Raw genomic sequence first — 18,727 nt, 5'->3', positions numbered from 1 at the left:
TAGATTAGCCGTGAAATTTCTATTATTGTATTGTGATCTGAGACATAATATTATGTTTATAAACATGACCCCGCAGCCCCTCCATCTTGAACAGCGCCGCTGTTTTTTCTTTTTTTTTTCCCCCCAGGCCAGTAACTCACCATGATTTTCTCGATCTCCGTTGGGATAGAATGGGGGTTTTGGCCGATCGTCGATGTCCCCGTGCGTTTCGCGTGCGCGATCCTTTCACGTAAATGTCCCCGCAAATAGTCCATGTGTGACTGAAGAACAGACCTGAAAAGTTTCGCTAGCATAGCCCCAAGCATGGCTGCAGGAGGAGCTCGAGTGTGTAGACAGTAAACGGATGGGTGGAAGGTGCCTTGGAGAAGGAGAGGCGCTGACGTCACCTCTGCTTCATGCACGGTCTGCATGAGCCATCAGTGCACGAGTGGTGACTAGGGAAGGTTAGACGATCGCCGATTTTCGGATCAAAAGCTTTTATTCCGGTTTTAAAGACAAAGTCCGGGAATGTGCGACGTGGCTGAGAGTCCCTGGGGGGATGTGCGATATAGTACGGTTTTAACATTAAGGGGCTCCCCTTGGCTTAGAAGGTGTTAAAAATGCTAAATACCATGCACAAGTAGGCAGTATCGATACAATCGATTCTTTGCACTGCCGATTCGATACGATACAAAATAAAACGATACGATTCGATTTTAGCTGTTTTCATTTCGATATACTTCGGTTTTTTAAGTTAAAAACGATATTTCGATACAGTTACTATATCGTTACACCCCTAGTGACAATCCTTTCACTTGTGACTGCTCTAATGGTGACATTCAGCAGTGGATGCTGAAAAACAAACAAACGCAGGTAGTTGGTGCTCACCACTACACGTGTGGCTATCCTCTGGCTAAAAAGGGAGTCAGGTTTCTGGACTTTGATGTTCATTCCTGTGAGCAGATGGACATCACAAAAATCTGCTGCATTTCCTCTACTTGTGCAATTGTGCTGACTCTACTCACATCCTTCATCTACCACTTCCTGAGGAGGAAGCAACTCTATGCTGACTACCTCTTCCTGGCCTTCCTTTACGATGCCAACAAAAGAAAGAGTGGGTCTCCACAGCACTACGATGCCTTTGTCTCCTACAACTTTCACGATGAGCTCTGGGTTTGCAGAGAAATGCTTCCAGTGCTGGAGGGAGAGCAGGGCTGGAGACTCTGTCTGCACCACCGGGACTTCCAACTGGGTACAAACCTTTCCGTCCCTCGCTTATAATGAATTCATCTAAATGTGTCCATGTCCATATATCACCAAACCCACTTTGTCTGTAAAATTGTGCTATTATTATTGCAGTATTTTCTGTCTGGCTGTCTCAAATTTAAGAGACAGATAGTTTTGAGTCAGGTTTATTTGTGTGTGTGTGTGTGTGTGTGTGTGTGTGTGTGTGTGTGTGTGTGTGTGTGTGTGTGTGTGTGTGTGTGTGTGTGTGTGTGTGTGTGTGTGTGTGTGTGTGTGTGTGTGTGTGTTTGTTTCCAGGGAAAGCCATCATAGAGAACATTACAGAGGCCATCTATGGCAGCAGAAAGATCATCTGTGTGATCAGCCATCGTTACCTGGAGAGTGAGTGGTGCTCTAAAGAGATCCAGATGGCCAGGTGGGGGTGCCATTTCTTTGACAATTCAAAAAAACATACTGAATGTTAATTTAACTCTGAGGGTCAGATACGGTGTGTTTAGATTCATTTTTGCTTTACTGAGGCAGAAGCTACTTAACCACTAGCATCCCCATTCTGGGGGAGAATGTGTGGTGTATTTTTAACGTGTAGATTTTGTAGCATGAGGCAGCTTGATGCACAAGTACACCCCCTGGACATGGCGCTAGTATGTCACAGTGACTTTAACCCCATCCAATCACTAGTGCAGTAATAAACATTAACAAACCTGAATATGATGCCAATGTTCTTAATATCATATGCATGCTTTCACATACCCATACTGTACAGTACGCATATCTACTGTATATATTCTATTTAACCTGCTTTCTCTCTCTTTCCCCTACCTCTTATATCTTCTAATGGAATAGGATAGATAAGTACTGTATGTAGCGTGCATGGGGAAAAGTTCATTCCACTGCTTTAACCCTGTATGTGACAAATAAAACTGATTCAAGGTTCATTTCCTCTCCCCTGTCCAGGATGAGAGGAGATGACACGTTGATGCTGTTGTTTGTGGAGGACATTCCAGCCCACCAGTTGTCTCCCTACCATCACATGAGGAGACTGCTGAAGAGACACACCTACCTGAGCTGGTCCCAGGCTGGGCAGCACCCTGGACTGTTCTGGCAGAACCTACGCAGAGCTCTGGACACACCTCACACTGACCTACATGTAGACACATAGATCTATACGTCCGTCCGTCCGTCCGTCCGTCCGTCCGTCCGTCCGTCCGTCCGTCCGTCCGTCCGTCCGTCCGTCCGTCCGTCTGTCTGTTTGTTTGTTTTGCTGTGGACAATGCATATGAATGAACACTATCTGAACGATTACGAACTTTGAAAAATAATTTGCCTGTGATTGCTCCAATTTAGAATTTCACCAGTGAGTGAACAACAACCAAACGCAGGTAGTTGGTGCTCATCGCTACACTTGTACCTACCAAAAAGGGAGACAGGTTTCTGGACTTTGAGGGAGAGCAGGGCTGTCGACTCTGTCTGCATCACAGAGACTTCCCCATTTTAATTAATCTTTTTGGAGGGTGGGGGGGGGGGGGGGGTCGCTTCTTGCCCTTAGGGCGTCTTACTAGTTACTAGTGTCTAACTGAACTACTGATTTACTGTCCGGCACAACATGTTTTGATTTTGTTTTTTGTTCCTTCCCATAAAAAAAGTATAGTTCTTTTTCATGTTTTGTTTTTTATCACGTTTTAAATTTGTAGAATTGGTCATGCTTTTTCATTGTTTTGTCTAGTCTTGGTTTCACTGTAACAGTTATCCCCTGGTTCTCTCATTTACAACTTTTTAACTTGTTTATATGAAGCAAATTGTATTTAAATATAGCCTACTCTAGATCTAAGACCTACAATGAATGTTTTTTACCCACATAATGACTTTCAGTTACAAATGAAATCTGGTATTTGATACCTTAAGTGTTAGTAAGTAAAAATGAATGAGACATGTGCTTTTCATTTAAAAGTAAATAAAAATGAAATGAGAAAAAAAAAATAGATTGCCAAACATGTATTGTCAACAGCCGAGCTTACTCCTCAATGCTTACTCTAACTGTGTCAGCAAATGTGTACCTTGTGTAACTATTTGTTTGTCGCCCCTTTAGTACATAGTTCCTATGACCATTTAGAATAGCATCTCTGTTAGAATCTTCTTCAATAAATTGTCAAACTTCACCCTGACTGGATATTTGCAACCAAAGGTGGTACGTGAAACGGCACATCATGTCTCCATCTGTCTGGACGTGTAGAAGATTTTACGGTTAATGGTTCACGCTCTGACATCACTGCGATGTCAGGGGAACCACTCTAACAGAATCCCTTTTATGCCCATATATGGAGTTCCCTGATGTCATCAATATTAAGCCCATATCTAACAGGACTTCATATGGGAATGCCCATATATGGAGGCATTCGCTGCATACCACACAAACAGAATCCATATATATCAGTGTAGCTGGTTCTACAGACATAGGACTTTCACATAAGGAATAACTGAGTAAGCATGTTTGGGCTCTCAAAGCATATCTCGATATATATAATTTATATACCCATAATATGGGTATATAAATTATATATATCGAGATATGCTTTGGATCTCCATATATGGGTACCATACTGAAAATAGACGATCTACAAGCTCGAAACGTATTTTATTTTAAATAAAAAAAGGAATGGTTTTGGACATGCAAGATGTGCACCCTACAGTGGCAATATGCTAAGGGCATGTGGGATGCTGGAGCCATTGTTGTTGTGATATTGTAATAGCAGAGTTGAATCATTTATGTTTAATGGACGTGCCTTTTATTGTTTTTTTATTATTCTCTAAGCTATAGAAAGTTGAAAGTGGTGGTGGGGGAAGAGAGAGAGAGAGAGAGAGAGCGAGTGTGAGTCAGTCAGTCAGTCAGTCAGTCAGTCAGTCGTCAAAACCGTTCGTTTTGTGTTTATCATTCTAAAAATGATTAAAGTAGTAGAAATAGCCGATCTACAAGCGCCTGTTCCTGGCAGCCCCGTCGGGCCACAAGCCTCCCCAGCCCCATTCCCCGTTCTTATAGTCCACTCTAACCCCCCGGCTCCACCGGGCGCGTCGAGCGTCGCGTCAACGTCAACGTTGGGAACGCTCCCGTTTTAATCAATGAAGGGTGGCTCCACTGCCGACGTCGACGTCCGCGTCGGACGCTCCCTTGACGGCGTCCAAACTAAAAAATCGCCCCGGTTCAATTTTTGGACGGCGTCCACAACGTCCAGTCATGTATAAAATATTAATACATGCATTGTAGGCTATATTTAAATGTAGGCTATATACTGTACGTGCGTTTCTGCTGTTGGCTATCCATTCACGGTGAAGGGTGACTAGATGTCCCAAAAGGTTTATGTAATTACAGCGGTCTACTTTGATAAAATGATGTACAACAGGCTATAATCATGACAAACAAAGTGGTCAGTGGTGCATGCTGCTCTCTGCTGAACATATGTGCGCTATACGTTCACATTCAGGTCACAAATAGTTTTATTCCTGTTTGAAAGTGATTTTCATGTTGTTTTGGAAATGGGCTATATTGGCCATAGAATGAATACCTCAGTCACAGCCGCTGCGCTGCAGTGGAGCCGGTCGGACGCCAATGTGACGGCGTCAATGACGCCGTCAAGACGCAGAGCAGCGCGACGCCGCCAGTGGAGCCCTGGGGTAACAGAGACATGGCACGGTTTCTCAAACTTGAATATGTCAAGGTCTCCCGTTAACTCTGACAGTGTACACATGGGGATTCCAATAGAGATTCCACAGAATTCCCGGAATCCACTTCCAACAGGATTGTGTGCTTGTCGATGTGCTATTTTCAGTGCAACACTCTTTTATGATGAAGTAGGGCTTTAATTTACGAAAAAAAATACACATTTAAACTTGGAGATACAAGGTCTTTGCCCAGTGTGTGTGTGTGTGTGTGTGTGTGTGTGTGTGTGTGTGTGTGTGTGTGTGTGTGTGTGTGTGTGTGTGTGTGTGTGTATTTAGTACCATTTGGGTACTAAAAATTGTTAGCATAGTCACATTCAGGGGACCTCCCTACTTTGTGGGGACAAAAAAGTTGGTCAACACAAGGTTTGGGGTTAGGGTTAGGTTTAGGGGTTAGGTTTAGGGATAGAGGTTAGGGTAAGGCCACAGAAAATGAATGGAAGTCTATGTAATGTCCCCAAATGTCCCCAAATGGGGGAAGTGAGTGTGTGTGTGTGTGTGTGTGTGTGTGTGTGTGTGTGTGTGTGTGTGTGTGTGTGTGTGTGTGTGTGTGTGTGTGTGTGTGTGTGTGTGTGTGTGTGTGTGTGTGATCTTTCATCTTTCACTTCTCTTCTATATGGCCTAAAGGCTATATATACAGAGTATACTGGTCAAATGTACTCACATGAACTCTCCAAATGATGATGCTTCATTGAAAGATGATGGAGGGATACGACTTTGCACCACAGAGAGGCTAATCCTTTCCCTGACATCATGTGAGTATCAAGATTATGAATGTTGTTCCGAGGTGTATACTATTGATTCAACCCCAGTAACTATTATGCCATGAATGTGTGTCTGAAGCTGAAGAAACAGTATGCAGTTGGAATTTTGGAGTAAAACAAAGCATGCATCAAGCTATTGATAACATGTGGACCGACCGACAGGGTACCGGTAGCCGGCAGCAACTGTCACTGTACAGTTGTACAGTACTGTACAGAACGGTAACTTGTTTTCTCAAGTAGTGAAGAAAAACATGTCTGTTTAAAAGAAAATGCAATAGACTGCACACTTTAAATTATAGTCTTTGGTATGAATCGGCATGGGATTTGAACCCTGACTTTCCAGTCTCAAGGCGCAAAACAGAGGGTAGGGACTGCAGACTGATTTCTATGGGCCCTTTGTTTTTTGTTCAACTGTTATTATTCAAAATATTTAAAAAAATATATATCTCTCTTGTGAATAAATATAGCAAATACATACATATACAGTATATCATTAAAGAGCTAAATATAACAATTATAATTGCACACTTCACTTGCCAGCAAGTATATCAAAAATAAAGGTGGCAATTAAAACATTAAAACCTTTAAAACATGGCTACTCTCTCCTACAGACTGCTGTGTACTTTACTAAGGGAAAATATCAATACTGCAATGCAGATATGCTCAGTTACATGTAGAACTCCCATATTCAAACGTACTTGAGTAAAAGTACAACAGTATCGACGTCCAAATATACTTAAAGTACTCATTATGCAGAATGTCCCATTTCATAAGTTCAAAATGTATAAATAATGTGTCGCATCGCAATGCATTGTGAGCTTGTAGATCTGCTATTTTGAAATGGCCAAAATATATGTTGGGCTGAATTGTCTAGTGTGTTTTATAAAAGTAAATTAACTAGTGAAAGGTTTCATAGTGGAGTAGAAGTACGACATTTGCCTCTGAGGTGGAGTAGAAGTAAAAGTATTGAAAATCAAGAATACTTGAGAATACCCTAAAAGTAAAAAGAACCCTCAGAATAGTACTTACAGTAAGTACAGTACTAGAGTACATGGTCTTAGTTATTTGACTGTACATCACTGGTAAGAGGTACAGTAATAATAAAGTGTACTCTACTCTTTCAACAGTTACTGTGATCCTTGCAAATAAAATATTTGAGATCCACTAGTACAAGGTGGTATCATAATGTGCCATAGTGTCATACATATTCTGAAGAAAACCTCCAGTAATTGGGTCTTATGATCAAAATAAGGATGTTATAATAATGGTGTGTACAAAAGAAAATGTGCCAGAGACAGAAATCTTTGCTACGGATATATTTGTCTGTGTACTGTACAGACAATAGTATTGATGACCCCTGGGACCAATCCATCAAAATTGGAAGGCAATCTTAGCCATTCAGGATCAAATAATTATGAAAAATCTGAGCTGTTAACAGACGGACGGGGGAACACAGGGACAGAGAGTGGGTAAAACATAGTCGAGACAATGAAAGGTAACAGATCAAGTAAAAGGTTACATGTGTGCTGTAACAATTTACCGTTTTATACTCTTTAGATCATCTGTCCTCAACAGTGTTGTCACCAACCAGTGTCCACAGCAGAATTACTTCACCTTAAGAACCTGTTGACCCTCAAGACAGCAATGATGCCACACACAGGAACGTGGCATCGTTTCCCCTTCTTATTTCTGCTGTGCACGCTTCATCTTTGTCCCATACTGGCTTACTTCCTCAAAGAATGCACTATTCTTTACTCTGAAAATGTCACTGCTGGTGTTTCAGTTGATTGTGAACATCGTGGCCTTGTTAACATACCAGATGACATTCCCAGATATGTTACATCATTAACACTGTCTTCTAATTCAATAACTCATGTAGATGACTGGGCTTTTGTCAACTTTGTGGAACTTAAAGATCTCCACATGAACAATAACAAACTAACAACACTGACAGACAATATGTTTCAGGGACTGTCTAAACTGTTGCTGCTGCGCTTGGATCTGAACTATATAAAATCCATCAGCACTGCTGCCTTCAAGCCACTCACCAACTTAGAGGCACTAAATCTGGAGTCCAACCACTTACATCAAATGACAGATATTGTCACCATCTTGCAACTACCACGATTACAGGTGCTGAACATCTCAATTCAAGAGTTAGAGTCTTTTCAGTCAAAAGATCTGCCATTAAACATGTCCTCTGAGCTCAGGGAGTTGAGAGTGATATCACAGTCGATTAAAAGGTTTAGCATCACGACAGCTGTATTTCCTCATCTCAAGACTATCGACCTGTCAGATTGTTGTAACAAAGGATGGGAGTGGGACATACAGGACACATATTTTGTCAAGAATTTAACCAAGGTGTATCTAATTGGTTCTATCTCTTTTGACAGCCTTACAAAATCTCTACAAAGCCTTGATTCACTAGAGTATCTATCTCTGATTTTTATGGAGGAGTGGATAAACAGAGGAATCTTAAATACCGCATGCAATATATCCACACTGAGGACACTCGACCTACCATACAACATCAACATTGCCAGCCTAAGTAAAAAAGTGTCACCTTGTGCTCAGCTAACAGACCTGGATCTATCCTTTAATAGACTCACCAACCTGTTTAAGGATTCAATAAAACAAATGAAGCAACTGAGTCACCTGAACCTTCGGGCTAACGACCTTTCCAAAGTGCCAGACGATGTTAAGTATCTCTCCATGCTTGAAATCCTAAACCTGAAATCGAATTATATCAATGATTTAGGCTGCTTAGACTTCTTCAATCTAACCAGACTCACACACCTTCACCTAGATAACAATCGCATCTTTACGATCAAACAGTGTGTTTTTCAATGGCTCAGTGAGTTAAAGGTTCTAACTATTAATGCTAATTACATTCAGAAGTTTGGCAATGCCTTCAATACCTTCAATAAAGGTCTAAATAAACTAGAATTCTTGGACTTGAGGACTAATTGCTTTATATCACTCAAGAGAGGGTATTTGAAAAGTCTGAAATCACTCAAGCACTTAGACGTGGAATCAGATAGGTTGGTGCAGTGGGAAGGCACTGCTTTTGCCGGACTGGATGAACTTGAAAGCCTTAGTCTAAATAGTCACATTCTCAATAATCCCATTCAGAGTCCGTCTAATGAACCAATTAGCAGTTATCTATTTGATTTACCATCGCTGAAGAGCCTGAAGAGCTTTACATTTCATTTTCCTTTTCAGAGGGTTAATTGGGAGTATCCTACATTCACCACATTTAAAAACACACCGCAACTGAAGGCTCTCACCCTCAGGGGCAATAATTTGCAATACGTGAACTCAGCTGCATTTGACTCAATCCCGAACCTAGAGGCTCTCGATCTCTCCAACAATAATCTGACATCCCTAAATTTCCTGGCACAAGCCAACTTGACTCAACTCTCTTGGCTGGACCTGAGTCAGAACGAGTTGACGGTGATCATTGTCTCCGTGTTGCATTCGCTCCCTGCTCTCAGGTATGTTAACCTGGGTGACAACCCATTTGCTTGTGATTGCTCCAATTCTGACTTTCACCAGTGGGTGCTGAACAACAACAAAACGCAGGTAGTTGGTGCTCACAACTACACTTGTGGCTATCCTCTGACCAAAAAGGGAGACAGGTTTCTGGACTTTGATGTCCATTCCTGTTGGATGGACGCTAGCTTCATCTGCTACATTTCCTCCACTTGTGTGATTATGCTAACTCTGCTCACATCCTTCACCTACCATTTCCTAAAGCTGTATCTGCTCTATGCCTACTACCTCTTCTTGGCCTTCCTGTATGATGCTAACAAAAGAAAGAGGGGTGCTCCTCAGCAGTATGATGCCTTCATCTCCTACAATGTTCACGATGAGCTCTGGGTTTGCAGAGAAATGCTTCCAGTGCTGGAGGGAGAGCAGGGCTGGAGACTCTGTCTGCATCACAGAGACTTCCTACCAGGTAAAACACTCTCTCCATCTGTAAGTAATATACATAAATCTGTTTGTCTCTTTCTGTCACCATCACTTATGGACAGAAAGATATCTCTTGAAAATGTTTTGAATCTTGATTCATGTTCACATGTTGTTTCCAGGTAAACCCATCATAGAGAACATTGCAGATGCCATCTATGGCAGCAGAAAGACCATCTGTGTGATCAGCCATCATTACCTGGAGAGTGAGTGGTGCTCTAGAGAGATCCAGATGGCCAGGTGGGGGTGCCATTTAACTGAAAAGTCATGCTAATTTAACTGGTGGCCAGGTTTACGTATATGAAATTGTATGCTCTCAAGACGATCAACATTTACAATAGGAGAGATAACAGTCTCTCCTATTGGTGCCAAATCAATGGAATTGTGGACAAAATCTTATCCAATGATAACAAAATATTCAAAGTTCTAAGAGGCTAAATCTCATCAAATGAACGTCCGTGAATCAAATGCCGACTAAATAATGGACCTTGATGTGAAAAGGTTTGAACACCACTGCACTAGACACTACCCTACCCAGATGTTCCTTGCCAGTCCGGGAAATGGAACCGGCAGACCGTTAACAAGCTCGCCCTACCCTAGGCGGGAGGAATTCGTCAGTCCAACGTCTCATTACTCCGACTACGTGGCTACGCGCAGGGGTGTCGCACCAAATTCTGGGCCCTGGGTACCAGCATTCTCTGCGGGCCCCCCATGAATGTTCTTCATGGGGGGGGATTTTTGTGCTTTAACTATTGAAAAATAGCAGATATACAAGCTCACAGTGTGTCACTCTGTGCCGCCCTGTGAGCTTGTATATCTGATATTTTTCAATAGCTAAAGTATAAAATAATCCCCCCCCCCCCCCCCCCCCCTTGTGACGCCCCTGGCTACGCGTGCGGTTAGGGATAGGGTTAGTTCGGACGAACGCAACGTTGGATTAACGTGTGTCAGAACAACGCAGTACGCACCCACCCTAGCCGACCGCTGCCCGCTCGTTGATGTAGCTTTATCTAGTCATACTGTGTGTCCAAAATAAAATGTTCTAAAGTTAGACAGACAGTACATTTTCTGTCATCTCCTGTGTGCAGCTACCGTCTGTTTGATGAACAGAAGGACGTACTGATCCTGGTGTTTCTGGAGGACATTCCGGCCCAGCAGTTGTCTCCCTACTATCACATGAGGAGGCTGGTGAAGAAACACACCTACCTGAGCTGGTCCCAGACTAGACAGCACCCTGGACTGTTCTGGCAGAACCTACGCAGAGCTCTGGACACACCTCACACTGACCCAGACACATAGATCTATACATCTGTCAATAGGCTATTCATTCAGTATGGCCTTTTAATTGATTCCATGCCACACAACTATACGTGTGAGCCGTGAAATGTTGTGCTCCACATGTCTAATGTCTAAAGAATATATGTGTGTTCTGTTGGTGAAGACCCATGCTTTATTCTTCCACTGCATTACGTCTCAGTAACAAATGTTGTATCTTTACTCTGCTACAATTATTCGAGAATTTTTGCAAAGTTACTTTGTAAATGTAGCTTATTATAAAAAATCTAATCATTAACATTCTTATTTTACACTTTGTGTAAAATAAGAATGAAAATAGCCAATCTATAAGCTCATTGGTTGTTTTGCAGGTAAAATACAGCTGTGTTCGTGAGAACACAGCTTTGATATTTCTTTGCTTTCCTAAATGCAAATTGAGTGTTCTATGTGCCTACTGTACATTCTGAGTGTTGTGTGATTACCTCACATAGAGCCTATACTATTTACGCTGGGAAAGCACCAAAATAATCTTTGCGTGCGTGACTCTTGTGAGAATGGTTGCATTCATTAACATGGAGCAGAAGAAAATCATGTATGTGCGCTTATGCTTGCGCACCTGGAGGGTTTCAAGAGTTAGCAGACCAGAAATATCCATGCTGTCATGTTTGCAGTGAGAAAGGTGAAGAAAAAGAACACACATGGTACGTGTGAGGGTATGATATGATGAGGGAATGAGGATACGATCGTTTTTGATTGGTCAAACCTATAGCTTGTTAGAGCTAGACTAGAGGAAGAGTAATCTGCAATATTTAAGCGGTCTGTAATTTAGCTAGATACAGTAGCTGACCAACGTCTACTATCCGGGTTAGGACTGCTCTTGCTTTGAATAAACAACTACTAACTTTAAGACTTGTCTGTCAACTTTGTATTATTATTGACTCAAGAAACCGCAACACTAGTTCTGAAAGCCTATCCGAATAGGAGGTTTAGTACTAGGGGACCCATTTTAGTCCATGCCTTACCCCAGGCCATACAACGTCTTTGCCTTTTAAACCATTTTGAAAAACATTGTTAAATAGTTCAAACAGCTGATCTACAAGCTCACAACGTGTTGATGTAGATCGGCTATTTGAAGTATTTTAAAATGTTTTTCAAAATAGTAAAAAAAAAAAAAGGCAAAGTAGTTTAGGTATAAGGGGTAAGCTATGGATGAAAATATAGCTGAATATGTCACCTGACTTAAACATATATAACAATTCATATAATGTTTGTTCCACATGGTGTCAACTGTCAGAAAGGTGTCAAATGTCTGTTTTTATATCATATTGAGCGACATAAGTTGACTACAGCTGCTCCTATAAGATAGTCTTCTTTTGCAAGATTCGATATTGTAGAGATTTTCTCTCTCTTTACAACCTTTTGTATTTTCACTCTTTTATATAAAAAAAATATATAATTCACTAATTCAATTTAGGACCCAAAAAGCTGTGTTGCGCCTCTGCTCCATCCTCGGTCATCATCTCTTTGTAGGATTATTTCTCAGTTTGGGTCCAGATATAAGTTTCTAGATTGCATAGACAAACGGTTTAATCTGTTGTCACATTAACCCTCAGGGAGTCCAGTATACTGTCAGTAACCACGAGAAGGGAGGTGGCCTCCCTCGAGAGCCCAGGTGGTGATTAAGTGCCGTTGGTAGCGAGACAAGACAACACGGGAAGTGTGTGCAGGTTTACATATCCCCAAGGTGCATACAAAATATGTCATCTATGAGTGATCTCCTTCACTTTTCTCTCATCTGTGAACAAGACCCCGAGATACGGTTTTGCAGTCACTAAATCGCACTGTTGTGGGAAAAAAAAGAGTTGGGCAGGAAGCTCTCTGTCTACCGAGCAATCTTCATTCCTACTCTTATCTATCATGAAGTGTGGGTCATGACCGAAGTAGCCTATGAGGTTGCGGGTGGCCGAAATGAGTGTTCTCAGACGGGTGGCTGGTATCTCCATTAGAGATGGGGTGAGAAGTTCAGTCACTCGAGAGAGACTTGTAGTATAACTGCTGCTCCTACACTTGGAAAGGAGTCAGCTTAGGTGGTTCGAGCATCTAGTACGGATGCCTCCTGAGCGCCTTCCTAGGAAGGTCCTCGGTGCACGTCCCACTGGGAGGAGACCCCGTGGCAGACCAAAACCAGATGGAAGGATTATATTTCTACACTGGCCTGGAAATGCCTCGGTATACTCCCAGAGGAAGTGGAGGAAGTTGCTCAGGATAGAGAAATCTGGAAATCTCAGGTGGAAATGTTACGCGATTCCGGAAAAGCGGTCGAAGATGGATGGATGGATCTACAGTATGAGTGACATAAACGTTCTGCACTGTGTGTTTGTGTGTGTGCGCGCGTGCGTGCGTGCGTGCATCTGCTGCACAAGTGTGAAGAGACAGTGATCCAAGAAATGTGATTCTATCTGATTTTACATTTCGGTTTCAACTTAAATGTTAGTCTTACAATTTACAGGAGGCATTATTCTCTCTCTCCCACACACACTTCTCACAGTATACACAGTTTTCAAATAAATGTAGTGGAGTAAAAGTATGCGATATTTGGATCCGATGGAGTAGAAGTAGAAGTAAAAGTACTGGAAATTGGAAACACTCAAGCAAAGTACAGTACTTGAGTAAATGTACTTAGTTACTTTAAACCACTGAAAGTGGTGGGGGGGGGGAGTGAGTGAGTGAGTGAGTGAGTGAGTCCAAAACCATTCGTTTTGTGTTTATCATTTTAAAAATGATTAAAGTAGTGAAAATATCCGATCTGCAAGCGACTGTTCCTGCCAGCCCCATCGGGGCACAAGCCTCCGCAGCCCCATTCCCCGTTCTTATAGTCCACTCTAACAGAGACAAGGCAGAGTTTCTCAAACTTGAATATTACAAGGTCTCCCGTTAACTCTGACAGTGTACAATAATGGGGAGTCCAATTCTAATTTCCTCTTTCACTTAGCTTCTATATGGACTATATATACAGTATACTGATCAAATGGAATCACATCTCCAAATGATGATGCCTCATTGAAGGATGATGGAGGGAGGCTAATCTTTTCCCTGGCATCATGTGAGTATCAAGATTATAAATGCCGTTCCTAGGTGTATACTATTGACGATTCAACCCCAGTAACTATTATGCCATGCATGTGTTTTCTGAAGATTAAGAAACTGAAGATTAAGAAACAGTTGCAGTTGGAATTGTGGAGTAAAACAAAGCATGCATCAAGCTCTTGATATGTACTAATAAATGTGGACCGACCAACAGGGTACCGGTAGCCGGCAGCAAATGTCACTGTAGCTACAGTTGTAGAGTACAGTACAGCACGGTAACTTGTATATCTCTGCTGTCGGACCGAAACCTCCTAACTCCAAAATGTTCATTTTCGGGAAAATGAGCTCAAGTGGAGTTAAAGGGTAAGACCACCCATTTTCAATATTGAACTATGTCATTAATATACCTTAGAGGAGTTGTGTGGAAATTAAAAAAAAGTTCCCCCTCTTCTGTGTTGCCTAGAACTGGAGGATTGATTTTGGGGTTTGTATTGTAAAGTACAATGTGTGATGTCATCAAATTGTAATTTGCAATACAAACCCCAAAATCAATCCTCCAGTTCTAGGCAACACAGAAGAGGGGGGACTTTTTTTTAAATTTCCACTCAGCTTCTCTAAGGTATATTAATGACATAGTTCAATATTGAAAATGGGTGGTCTTCCCCTTTAAGAGGTTTGACCGAAGGGCTTTTTACTACTGTCCATTTGTTCAATATTATTTAAACCAACGCGCAGATGTAAAGGGTGTTCAATAGCCCTGATTTATGCCAAAAAATCAAAAACCTAAAAAATGGAGTTAAGAGGTTTTGGCCAGACAGTGACTGCCGGTAAGTGTACCAAAAATAAAGTTGGCAATTAAACCATTAAAACCTTTCAAACATGGCTACTCACTCTGCCGTGTGAACCAGCTTTACTTAAAGGCCCATTGACACGCCCCAAAATTATAATAGTATGATACAGTAGGGGTCACGTGGTCTCTCTGAAAACGGTCTAAAATAGTCTGAAACTCATGTCACAGTGTAATCTGCCCCTCGCCCCCCCAACAACAGCTGGCGAGTACAGTCAGTAGTCTAAGTACAGTCAATTAATTTGATTGGCTTTATTGAGCATTCCCACAATGACATCATAAAAATATTAACTCATATTTTAAGATTACTTTTTAAAGTGACAGTACCCCTTTAGGTGACAGTACCCCTTTAAGTAAAAGTATCAATACTGCAATATATGCTCAGTTACACATAGAAGTCCCATATTCAAAATGTACTTGAGTAAAATGGAACAGTATCGATGTCCAAATATACTTAAAGTACTCATTGTGCCGAATGTCCCATTTCACAAGTTCAAAATGTATAAATAAATAAGGTGTCGCATTGCAATGCATTGTGAGCTTGTAGATCTGCTATTTTGAAATGGCCAAATTATATGTGTGTTTTATAATGATAATCAAAATGTAATCAAAAGTAACTATAGTAACTAAAGTTTTCATATAGTTATAGTGGAGTAGAAGTACAACATTTGCCTCTGAGGTGGAGTAGAAGTAAAAGTATTGAAAATAAAGAATACTTGAGAATACCAGTATTATACAAGTAAAAAGAATCCTCAGAATAGTACTTAAAGTAAGTACAGTACTAGAGTACATGGTCTTAGTTATTTTACTGTGCATCAATGGTAACAGTTACAGAAATAATGAAGTGCTCTCTATGTTATTATTGCACTCAGTAGATTTGAAAAGACTGAAGATTAAGTCAAACTCTCAACAGTTACTGGGTTCCTTGCAAATAAACATTTGAGAACCACTAGTAGTTGGTATCATAATGTGCCATAGTGTCATACATATTCTGAAACCTGGAGACTTGACATTCAGTAATTGGGTCTTATGATCAAAATAAGGATGTTGTAATAATGGTGAGTGCAAAAGAAAATGGGCCAAAGACAGAAGTCTTTGCCATGGATATATTTGTCCGTGTACGGACATGCAGCTGTTTCCTGTTGATTGGCACATTTCCTGGGGCAAGCTGCCCAGATCACACATGCCATACGTGCCTTCTTATTTTTTTTCACTCTCAAAAAGCGCCTGCAATGTAGTGCATTTGAAACTACATTGCAGTGCACGTCATGGGGTGATCACTGCTTGCCTCCTGTGAATTGTTTATTTTTACTTTGGTTTATTTTCTGTTTATTTCGTTGCTGAGTGAGGTCAGCAGACAAAGTGACGTGAGTGAGATGAAAAAACCTGGGTGAAATGTGCCAATCTCAACAGGAAACAACGTTATAGTTTTGATGACCCCTGGGACCACTCCATCAAAATTGGAATCTTAGCCAATCAGGATCAAATAATTATGACAAATCTGTGATTAGCCGTTAACAGACAGACGGGGGAACACAGGGACGGAGAGTGGGTAAAACATGGTCTCGGACATGCCTTCGGCCTGGCAGAGACAATGAAAGGTAACAGATCAAGTAAAAGGTTACATGCGTACTGTAACAATTTACTGTCTTATCCTCTTTAGATCGTCTATCCTCAACAGTGTTGTCACCAACCAGTGTCCACAGCAGAATTACTTCACCTTAAGAACCTGTTGACCCTCAAGACAGCAACAATGTCAAAGACAGGAACGTGGCATAGTTTCCCTTTCTTATTTCTGCTGTGCATGCTTCATCTTTGTCCCATACTGTCTTACGTCCTCAAAGACTGCACTATTCTTTACTCTGACAATGTGACTGCTGGTGTTTCAGTTGATTGTGAACATCGTGGCCTTGTTAACATACCAGATGACATTCCCAGAGACGTTACATCATTAACACTGTCTTCTAATTCAATAACTGAGGTAGATGACTGGGCTTTTGTCAATTTTGTGGAACTTAAAGATCTCCATTTGAACAATAACAAACTAACAACACTGACACACAATATGTTTCAGGGACTGTCTAAACTGTTGCTACTGCGCTTGGATGCAAACTATATAAAATCCATCAGCCCTGCTGCCTTCCTGCCACTCACCAACTTAAAGGCACTAAATCTGGAGACCAACCACTTACATCAAATGAGAGATATTATCACCATCTTACAACTACCACGATTACAGGTGCTGAACATCTCAATTTACGAATTAGAGTCCTTTCAGTCAAAAGATCTGCCATTAAACATGTCCTCTGAGCTCAGGGAGTTGAGAGTGATGTCACATTTGATTAAAAGATTTAGCATCACGACAGCTGTATTTCCACATCTTAAGACTATCGACCTGTCAGATTGTTGTAACAAAGGATGGGAGTGGGACATACCGGACACATATTTTGTCAGGAATTTAACTAAGGTGTATCTAAGTGGTTCTATATCTTTTGACACCCTTACAAAGTCTCTGCAGAGCCTTGATTCACTAGAGTATCTATATCTGATATTTATGGAGCAGTGGATAGACAGAGGAATCTTAAATACAGCATGCAATATATCCACTCTGAGGACACTCGACCTACAATACATCCACATTGCCAGGCTAAGTAAAAAGGTGTCACCTTGTACTCAGCTAACAGACCTGGATCTATCCTTCAATAGACTCACCGACCTGTTTAAGGATTCAATAAAACAAATGAAGCAACTGAGTCACCTGAACCTTAGGGCTAACGTCCTTTCCAAAGTGCCAGACGATGTTAAGCATCTCTCCATGCTTGAAATCCTAAACCTGAAATCTAATTATATCAATGATTTAGGCTGCTTAGACTTCTTCAATCTAACCAGACTCACACACCTTCACCTAGATAACAATCGCATCTTTACGATCAAACAGTGTGTTTTTCAATGGCTCAGTGAGTTAAAGGTTCTAACTATTAATGCTAATTACATTCAGAAGTTTGGCAATGCCTTCAATACCTTCAATAAAGGTCTAAATAAACTAGAATTCTTGGACTTGAGGACTAATTGCTTTATATCACTCAAGAGAGGGTATTTGAAAAGTCTGAAATCACTCAAGCACTTAGACGTGGAATCAGATAGGTTGGTGCAGTGGGAAGGCACTGCTTTTGCCGGACTGGATGAACTTGAAAGCCTTAGTCTAAATAGTCACATTCTCAATAATCCCATTCAGAGTCCGTCTAATGAACCAATTAGCAGTTATCTATTTGATTTACCATCGCTGAAGAGCCTGAAGAGCTTTACATTTCATTTTCCTTTTCAGAGGGTTAATTGGGAGTATCCTACATTCACCACATTTAAAAACACACCGCAACTGAAGGCTCTCACCCTCAGGGGCAATAATTTGCAATACGTGAACTCAGCTGCATTTGACTCAATCCCGAACCTAGAGGCTCTCGATCTCTCCAACAATAATCTGACATCCCTAAATTTCCTGGCACAAGCCAACTTGACTCAACTCTCTTGGCTGGACCTGAGTCAGAACGAGTTGACGGTGATCATTGTCTCCGTGTTGCATTCGCTCCCTGCTCTCAGGTATGTTAACCTGGGTGACAACCCATTTGCTTGTGATTGCTCCAATTCTGACTTTCACCAGTGGGTGCTGAACAACAACAAAACGCAGGTAGTTGGTGCTCACAACTACACTTGTGGCTATCCTCTGACCAAAAAGGGAGACAGGTTTCTGGACTTTGATGTCCATTCCTGTTGGATGGACGCTAGCTTCATCTGCTACATTTCCTCCACTTGTGTGATTATGCTAACTCTGCTCACATCCTTCACCTACCAT

The 18,727-nt window shown here is 41.4% G+C and overlaps 1 protein-coding gene across 1 annotated transcript; it reads left to right on the top strand.

Moving 5' to 3' along the window:
- Positions 1-1,631: 1,631 nt before the first annotated feature.
- On the top strand, positions 1,632-10,967 carry LOC308302321 (toll-like receptor 13; the record flags this gene model as incomplete). Its single annotated transcript, XM_080746577.1, has 5 exons — positions 1,632-1,639; positions 2,179-2,292; positions 8,993-9,657; positions 9,791-9,908; positions 10,757-10,967. 5 exons carry the CDS (start codon positions 1,632-1,634, stop codon positions 10,965-10,967), a joined length of 1,116 nt encoding a protein of 371 aa, XP_080602703.1.
- Positions 10,968-18,727: the final 7,760 nt, after the last annotated feature.

This window comes from Nannobrachium achirus (genome assembly GCF_963921795.1).
Source record: "Nannobrachium achirus genome assembly, chromosome: 17".
Taxonomy (NCBI): Eukaryota; Metazoa; Chordata; class Actinopteri; order Myctophiformes; family Myctophidae; genus Nannobrachium; species Nannobrachium achirus.
Note: the sequence above shows the minus strand (reverse complement) of the source record. Positions and strands in the feature narration are given on the sequence as shown.